The 9,724-nt window shown below is 42.6% G+C and overlaps 1 protein-coding gene across 1 annotated transcript; it reads right to left on the bottom strand.

Annotated features, from left to right (window-relative positions):
• Window positions 1–595: 595 nt before the first annotated feature.
• Window positions 596–3,640, bottom strand: LOC128708806 (uncharacterized). The gene is made up of 2 exons (XM_053803786.1): window positions 3,058–3,640; window positions 596–768 (listed from the first exon to the last, which is right to left on the bottom strand). The coding sequence occupies exons 1-2, from the start codon at window positions 3,638–3,640 to the stop codon at window positions 596–598; spliced, it is 756 nt and encodes a 251-aa protein (XP_053659761.1).
• Between the last annotated feature and the right edge of the window lie 6,084 nt (window positions 3,641–9,724).

Below are 9,724 nucleotides of genomic sequence, written 5' to 3'. Positions count from 1 at the left end.
CTTTCCCTACCCGAATGCACTTGGAACAGAAGTTTATTGGATCCTAGGGTTTCCTAGGTTTGATAACTTTCCTGCAATCGACGCTCGTTGTGTGCAGCATGACGTACGTACGTACGTACACGTGCACATACGCAGACACATAAACACACGCACCAGCGCACTGCCGTGTTCGATTTCCCCATTTCCCGGGTGGGGCGGGTTTTCGGTAAATATTTAAATCAATCGATAAAATGCACATTGATACGGTGGACGCCAGCGAGACAAAGGGACGTGCAAGCGTTCATACAATTACAATTTATTCCCCTGTGTGGAAGCAATTGAAAACGATACGAGTCAGGACGGTCAGGATGGAACTATGAATGCAAGGACAGCACAGCCGGATCCGGCTTTTCGTAAAGAACATATTTGTTACACCGACTGGTACACACAATGGATTTATGGGGAGCAACAAAAAAACTGCCCCATTCATGTGCAAGTAGTAGTAGTGTTTAATTGATTATTTTTGTCCTGTTGTATTCTCTATTGCCATAAGCCCAAACGGGACACTTTCAGCGTACGTACTTCATCACATTTAATTGACAAAACTACAGCATACTTACACAGAGACATGGTACACAAAGCACTTGTAGCCGGCCGGACGCTCGAGGAAGTTGTACACCTGGCCCTGGAAGGTTGCACGTCCGGCATGACGCCGCTGGGCTTTCACGTAGCTGCGTGTTGCTTCGCCCCACTCCTGCGGCCCACCCCGGTCAACCGATAGTTGCAGCCCTGCAGGTACGATGATGTCACACCGGTAGCAACAGGTTCACGTGCAGCCACAGAGATGGGAACGATGTAAAGAAGCATGGAAAAGCGTTGTAATTAGACATGCTGAATCCTGCGGTTGGATAGATCGCTTACGGTGCGTTTATTTATTAAGCGAAGATCAGGCCTAGAAGTCACTTTGTGTTCAATATTTTACAATGCACTTAGGGGGTAGGAGGCGTATTCATTAGCATGTACTAAGACCTTTACATTAATTATTCAATCCACATACGATTTGATCAAACTTGAACTCAGATGCAACTGTCATTTGTGGTAGCTTAAAGCTCCATCTATCAATGGATGTCCGTAAGACAACCCAAGTTCCAGAGATGTTTCAAGGAATTCACACTTTGTCATACACCATTATGAGAGTAAGAGAAGTCAAGTGGCTTGCTTATAATCGATATTTCAGCCAAAAACATGAATGAAAGTGATCGTTCTGCCACCTTTTTCTTTAAAGTTGGTTTTCTGTGACTTTGAACTCAACTACAGGTAGTACCACTGGCACAATGCAAAACTATTCCAATCTGAAAAATCAGTTTATTGTACAAAATCCATAGAAATAAGTAATCTAGTGGTTGATACTAATTTCAAACTTAATTGATTTAATTTTTTTAAAATAATAATATTCTTTCTATCGAGATGCATTTTAATGAAACAGTGACGACTGCTCTACACCGTTAACGAATAAAAGATATTGCACCTAAATTGGACATTGCGGAAATTCGAGTTACCCGCATGTTGACGGATCGCTATAAAAGGCTAGAGGCAATTCTCGAAGTACATTAATTATAGCGGACTGCTATAATCCGTATTTCCAAAATTTCTTCGAATCGTCTATATTTCATAGTTACAGAATCGAATTTCTTCTCTGATCTTTACTTATTTAGCATTGCAGACGACCCTTTGAAAGAAAAACTTAACGAAAACTAAAAACAAATGCTTTATATGAAAAAGGAATGCATTTTCAACCAAGTTGCTACCTTTTTTACCTAAATGTTGTGCTATAAACTAATTCAGCAGTCAAATTTCCGCGTATATGAGGAACCCTGTATCTCGGGGAATGCCTGTGCTTTGGGAAGTCTCTGTATGAGAAGAGCCTTATAATAAATAAAAGCTTATTTAAATGGTTACTTAAAATACCTCAACACGCGACAGGGTCAAACACGATTATAATCTAATACACATTTAACCTAATCAATTTCACCTATTCAAATTCGAGTTCATCATCTTCTCATGCACAGGTTTATGGTTTAATTGAACCAAATATCCTTCCCGTTTTGCTATCACCTTCCCACACCATCGAACCCCACCCCACACCCGCACTGTTCGGTTTATGTTTCCAATTCCATAAACCCAACAAAACTTCTCCTCTTTCGCTGTCACTTTCTAACCTTTCACCGTGGACCTTTCCTTGGGGCGGTGCTGTCTTTTTGCGAGCACCTCCAAAAATTGTCGACCACCAACCGGTGCTATTTTTGTTTACTTTCAATTTCGGCATGATAGCGAAACGGTAAAACTTTTGCCCTGTCCCCGGTTCGCCTCTTGTTTACTTGACCGAAGTGAAAGATTTATTCAAATCGATAAAATGTCCCACCGCTGCCCGTACGAAGGGTGGGAATGTTTTTCCTATAAATTAACTTTCCCGAATAGATCCATTGAACGAGGCTACTTTATGGACGCTTGGGAATGAACAGTTATTGAACGTTAAATTTTATTAACTTTCAAACCACTGCACGCAGCATGCACGGGGTGAATGCATTCGTAATAACAACGTTCGCTGTACGTCAAATGTGACACTTAATTTCAACAATCAATTAGCCGTTTCCAACTCAACTCGACTTGTAGCTCGCGTCGTGTTCCCATTCACGTCGTTTCTAGCCAAATGCATCCGATTGCATTAGACTCCCCGTCCCGAGACTTTCCAATTTTCGGTTAGTGATTTCCATTCATCCACTCGATTGCCTTAACAGTCAGCGTCAGGCGCGAGCAAGCGAGAGTGGAAGTACCATCCACAGCAAACCACTAACAGCTCGTTATTTCGCTCTTTAGCGATGGCAAGGAGCCGGAAAATTGGCCCACTTTAATGCGAACAAGCAACCCCTTGCGCACACACAACCCGTCGATGTGCCGCGTGCATGAATGGGAATCGGGCGGAAATCTCGGAAATCTCCCGTACGCCAAATGGGCGAAACTCTATTGGGAACTTTCTCATGCCGCTGCTGCTCCCCACACACACACACACACACTTACCGATAGCATTCAAGGACGTCTGCTCACCGGACGCCACCATGGCAGCCGTGGCCGTTGACTTGCGCTTGAAGTTTTTTTGCCTCATTGCCGCGTGTCCACCGCCACCCGCCATCTCGACGATCGTTACTGCCGGCGAGTTGGTCAGCAGCTTGCCACCGACCGCACCATACATCAGCTGCTCGTTGAAGGCTATTCCGAGCTCCTCCAGCCGTTCGCTTCCATCGCCAAAACTGCCCACACCGGGACTAATGCCTCCGGCGTTCACTGTGCCCGCCCCACCGTTGACCGCATTCACGCCACCACCCACCAGCATGCGTCCGCCCGGCGTCAGCTGCCCGGCAAGGGTTCCGCTCGCGTAGCTCCCATAGCTACCGCACAGTGCGCCCCCACTGCCACTGATCACCTGCACCGAGGCAGTTCGATCGTGCAGCAGATTTTCCGACTCGTCCAGCGCCATCAGCTCCGTGATTTCGCCGCCCTCGCTCATGAAGGACGCCGACTGGGAGTGGGAGGCCAGGTAGCTTAACCGGGGCGACCGGTTGATGTTTTCCGCCAGCGTCGGTATGCGGTGGTGCTTCGCCATTTTCGCCGCTCTGTGGGCCGTGGCCTTTGATCTCCTCGTCTCTGAGGCGAGCGTGCGCCTCCGCTCTGCCGTCGCTCCACCGTTAATGATTGCCTCGGGAAAGCACCTGACTTCACACGGAGCCCGATGCACAGGGAGAACGAAAAGTACGAACGTACGTAGCGGCCGGCATCGGTTTAGAGCAGGCGGAATCGTTTGATCCCGGGCGTGGTATGTGCAAAATCGGACCGATTAGCTCGCGCTGGATGCATTTCCGGACAGGAGAAAGCTGTAAAGAAAAGTAAGCAGTTGGTCGAGATTAGCGAGCTTAGGGGTTTGAGTTTTGTTTGGTTAATTAACTTCCGGAAAGGAGCAGGAAAATCAACTACAAATAACATCGAGAGACAGCATAATCAACAGCTCCCATAAGTAGACCAATTCGCTGCACATCACTCTTCATTACAAAAGCCAAAATTAATTATTTGTACACCTACGTGTCATACGCGGAAAGGGTCTAGAATATCGGGGTTAAGGTTATAAATTATTAATCCTCCCTTTGATATTGATTAATAGCACATCTGATCACGTCCAATAATGCTAATGGGCTATGAAAGACAGCATGCGATTGCGACTCCGCATGAGTTTTTGATTGAAATATGGATTTACTGCCCCTTTCTGTCAGCATAAGCTTATTTCCCGTTTAATTCCATACACTTAGTTCATGTTTTCAGATCAATGTACTGGAAAAAATTGGAAAAACGATTTGATTTTTCTTCCCGCGAAAAGCTACATGAAGCAGAGAAGCGTTTTTTCACACCGTGGAAAAAATCTAAAGCGTTTTATAGCACGCTTATAGTTCGGCTACTCGGCCATAGATGGCGCTAGCAGTCTCGGGTGCGCATTTTCTTCAAGAGCGGATATGTACCTTTCATTTACCAAAAAACTGGAGTTTTAAATAATTTGATGAACAAACTTTATCAAGTAATTTCAGCTGTAATTATTAAGTCAGTAGTAAGTAATTAATAAGCAGTGAATTAATCAACATGCTGCTTTTATAATTATTTTGTTATGCTACAACAATTTTTAACTAAGTAATATCACATATGTAACCGAAGAGCTGTATCCAAGGTTACCAATAAAACTCTTGAGCATTTTGGGCAAATCAAAGTTGATGTGAATTGAACGATTCCTGTATAGTCGTTCTTGGAATGGGAAAATCAAAACAATTCTAAGCCACACACATTAAACCTGTTTGAATTCGCTAGGAGCATAATTGCATTTCTGAAAACATCAGAGGTTTAGTTACTGGGGTTTAGTTTCTTTAGTTACTGGAAAAAAGGATTTCAATTCAACGAGTTTCATAAGCAGATCAAATAAATGAAATGATAAGCAGATCAAGCTATTGCTAACTACGTCCAAACCCTGTTGACAGTCTTCTGGAAACCTTCAATCAAACAGAATTTCGCTCTCGAACACCGAAAAACCATGGAACATTCGGAAACCTCACAAATGCGCTTTAATTAAATTCATTCTTTCAAATGCCGTGCGCCAAAAATTGCACCGCACTAGCAGTCGTCCCGGCCACAAACTATTCGAAAGCCCTTTCGCTTTCTTAAGAAGATACTCCAGCAGGCCCTTCATCAGGCGTAATGATGCAGAAGTTACTACGGTGTACTACGGAGGTCAAGGATGCAATCAGCCAACACTTTCCGAGTGGTCAACCTTTTTTTTTGCTTTAAGACGAATCAAGCGACTACCATTTTCATAATTGATTTGCTGCTGCATTCGTTATGAATTTTGTAGATTGCTTGGATTGGAAGCATTTGGAGTTAAATACTCCCTCTAGTAATGCTTTTTTTATAAATTCTTTCAATGGGTTTTAATGAAACTTTGACATATTTTCCTCATAACTTAACATAATTTATAGAGATAATAAAATTTTACTTCACACAAATAACATCAGAAGAAGATGCATCGTAAAATTAATAAAAAAACCTTTCTTTCCACGAGAGCAATCATTTCACTTTCATCGACTCAAATCACCGAGTCTTGTAATATGAAACGGTGGCAAAAGGTAAAGAATAACAAATCATCCCGGTGCGAAAACGCTAAGCTGCATATGTAATGCACATCAAGAGAAAGCATACGTTAGGCGGACACCTATAACGATCAAGTGGGTTAATGCGCACTGCTACAAACTACAAAATGTGCAGCGACCGGAAGCTCCGTGTGGTTTCGCACTGGGTGTTTTTTTTCCTTCCACCACCCGCTCTGTCGCTTATACGCTTATGCATTTTTTTTCCATTGAACAGTGAAATGGTGCAGAGAATAAATCACTTCAGCTCAACCCGTCATAATGTTCGTTCTGCAACGATGCCTTACAGCACATTCTTGGATGCAAATTGCTCCACCTCAACGGGGTTGAAGGGAAAGGAGCGGGCCAAAAAGGGGGGGAAGAAAAATAATTTTCACATAACTTCACACCCGGATGTCCCGTACTGCTGCTAGAAATCACTTCCGAATGGAGAATTTCCTAGAAAGCGCACTCCGCTGCCGTGCACTTCCCATCGTTTGCCCATGCTCGTTTGCATAGAAATGGATGACAACATTTGCTGATGATCAAACCGATGTTTCCCACGTTGATGTTGATGGTGATGATGATGATATGGATGTTGATGAGATTGTTATGGTTCCATTTTGGCCACAACCACAAATCGGATGTTTGCATGTATGCACCGTACACATTAAATGGGAAGGCTACCGAAAGTGGCAACATGCGGCACGTTTTTTTTTTATTCGAGAACACGAGTTTGGACATTTTCTGCAAACAAAAAAGCTGCACACAAACAGTTCCGCACCAGAAGCAGGAACATCATTTGCCTGGCTTGACAAACGATGCGGACACGATTAGTCAGCTGTTTGGTAGGTGTAACGGAAACTATTGTCACCACTTTCTGAGGCTGAAACTGATTTGCAAACGTTTGCATAAAATAACGGATGCAAGTCGAATAAAATATGCAACGAACAGATTAAATAATTGAGCAGTGTGTTAACTATACGACCTCTAGGTTATTAAGCATAAAGGACGAAGGTAAAGAGATGGATAAGGTTGAGGTTCTTTAAGGTGATAAAGATCGAAAGGTCTAAAATTAACTCATGTTGCATAACCATACCTTCCATAAAGCTTTCAAATATAGGACGATGGATTTTAAATGACGATGAAAAAAAGGCGATTGAAGATCGCTAAACACAGCAAAGATCGTTTGAATCCTATGTTTCGTATGCTTTCGAAGCATGCTTTAACTCCTTCTCGGGTCATACTCGGCAGCTAGTCCAGCTGGCCAATCGTCAGCTAGTCCAGAACCTTAGCTGACGTCGCTCAAAACAAATAGTTTAGCTTTTTCGTAGCCTTCATAATCTACAATCCCTCTGTGTTTACCTTGTAACTGTTGCGTTGGTTCCTCAGTTCACTAGATCTGTTCATCGCAACTGAGCGTCTTTAGGAGAGTTAGTTATCTTCGGTTATCCTTAACCTTTCGAAAAAATATGGGTCCCCAAAGTATTCAGTCGCTCCTTCTCGATGATTTCTGACGCTACTGGTCTGGAACTGACCCTATTACACTACAAAGTTCCTCTTGTTCGGGTACTTCTTTACTGTCTGACCGAACCCCTAAACTTCCAGAGAGAACGATTACCTTTTATCTTTGTCATTAGATCCTACTTCGCGGTAGCCTCTGTTGTTAAGTGGCAAGTACGGGACTTCTGTTTGGCACTGTGATACATTTTACTAATATAAAATGCCTCACGATGTAAACCTTCTTTGCTCCGGTATGACACATGCAGTTCGAACAGTTTGAACACAGTTTGACTGACTGTTTTCGTAGTAACTGTTTGTTAACAGTGGGGTAGAGTCACGGTCACGCTCTAAGCCAGTTTTTTGTATGCGTTTTGACGTTTCCAGGCTTATCCGCTTACAGCTCGCCATACAAATGGCAAGCCAAGTTAAGCCTAGGAAAGAAGGATTAGATTGGTTTCTCAATGAAAGTACCCAAAACCCAAACTGGACAAATGTCAAAACAAAGAATTTTGCTAGCTGGTCTGAGCCAGGTTAGGCCAAGTTTCCCGTGTGCGAAAAAGGTAAACATTTTTTTTAACGAAAAGAACTGAAAAAGGATTATTTAGATAATCAGACTTGTATATTATTTCAAATACATTGAAATTAAAATCAAATTACTAAACTTAAATCGATTTTTCTCAAATTTTAGTTTCACAAAAATGATCCCTTGTGTCATTCTTTATGTCAAAATGCTATGTCCTTTACGAATCTGTACAGAATGATGGATTATTTGGCAGATACAGGCTTAAAGCTTAAGCTTTCTAACTTTTGGGATGATCTACCCCAGTGATAGTTAGCTGATAACATAGTCAATGTATGGGCTTTCTGTATCAGTGCGTATTAGGATATCAAAACGAGGAACTCGAGGAAAAAATGTCTTTCTGCCAACCTTGTGCAAATGATAATGGAGTAGTATCATTTTAATCTAGCTCTACAATTTTTTCTTTAATTCCCAGAACCGTATTAGTGATCGTATAGATCTAATATTTCAAGAATACTAATCTATTTAAATCGTGGAATTGTGTGGCATGGCTAGTGAACATTTCATTCGTCTTAAACTTAAATTTACCATTAGGTTTTTAAAGTAGTTTACAATTTTTAACTTTAAGTTTATTCTTAAGTCAAAACTCGAAACTTTTACTTATTATACTTTGCTGATCTTTACTCATTCTTATTCCGCCCGTCTCGTCTCGCTGCATTCGTTAACCGCTTGGTGGACACATTTTTTTCACTATCCGCTTCTAATCACCGACCCGTGCCCGGCATAAACTGTTTTGTGCTAGAGTTTTGCTAAGCACATTTTTGTATCCTGCCGGTCCACCGGCACCAACCCGTAAGTACGTGCAGCAATTTTTCTTCATTCGTCGGTAACGCTTACCACTGACTACCAGCTGATCTGCTAGTGTTGTGCCGGTGCTAACCAACAATCCACAATGGCCTACAGTGTACTTTCAGCTGCACCCTGTATACCCTGGACACCGAAAGCAGCTGGAAGAAAAGCCACCTCATACAACTAAAAGCCGTACAATTAATCATCCTCGAGTAGAGACTGTGCTCAAAACCGTTGGCCTGTCGGTTCGGCTTTCGTTGCTGCTTTGGCCGATTACTCTGCGATCCGAAGACTTGGGGGCGGTAGCGATAACAGCAAAAAAACGTATCCTTTCTACCATTGTACCATGATGATGGCAACACAGTCCACCGACGTATGGCGTAAGAAAGGCATCTTCCCATACGGTTTACGGGTGTGAATCGCCTAACGCTCAACATGTGCGCCCCATGTTGCTCCATTGTTGTGCCTTGTTGTGTGTTGCGCTTTTTCCCCCGTACTGATGCTTCATTCTATTTTGCTTAATCATGGCCGCATATTTATGGCCTAATGTTTATTTCTATTGTTTTGCCCTGGGTAACGGAGAGCCGTCGTACGTTTCGGGGAGTTTTTTTTTCTCCATCATCATACCCTTGCGTCATCATTTTCTATCAACGTCGACGTATCAACAGCTGGTTCGCTGGGGACTGTTGCAGGCATACACTAACCTATACTTTCGCACATGCGAGCCCAGCTGAGACTGTCGCTGGAATTGTAAATTTTCATACCCGTCGGCTTTGTGGTGGCTTCCGATACTGTTACGTGGAAGCGACATTACCTGGAATTGTTTCAGATATATACAGGAGTGAATGAAGAAGCATTACGCTATTCCCAGCAAAAGTGTACATGGTGACTCGAGAAGTGTCAAGGACGAAAGAAACATAATACGATGACTAATAAATACGAAGAGACTACTACAAATTGGCTGTCAATTCTAATCAATTCATATAGTTTAATGAAAAAGAGTTCTTCATTTCGAAGAAAAGTGGATTGAATATCCTCCTCAGCATATTTTATAGCAAAGTAGAACTTCGATTATTCGGGCGGTTGAGGATCAACCACATCTGTGTTGAACGTTTTCTGCGTGTATCAGAAACTACCACTTAGTATGTCACTTTAATAT

This window comes from Anopheles marshallii, chromosome 2 (assembly GCF_943734725.1).
Source record: "Anopheles marshallii chromosome 2, idAnoMarsDA_429_01, whole genome shotgun sequence".
NCBI classification, from domain to species: Eukaryota; Metazoa; Arthropoda; class Insecta; order Diptera; family Culicidae; genus Anopheles; species Anopheles marshallii.
This window is presented reverse-complemented; position numbering and strand designations above follow the sequence as displayed.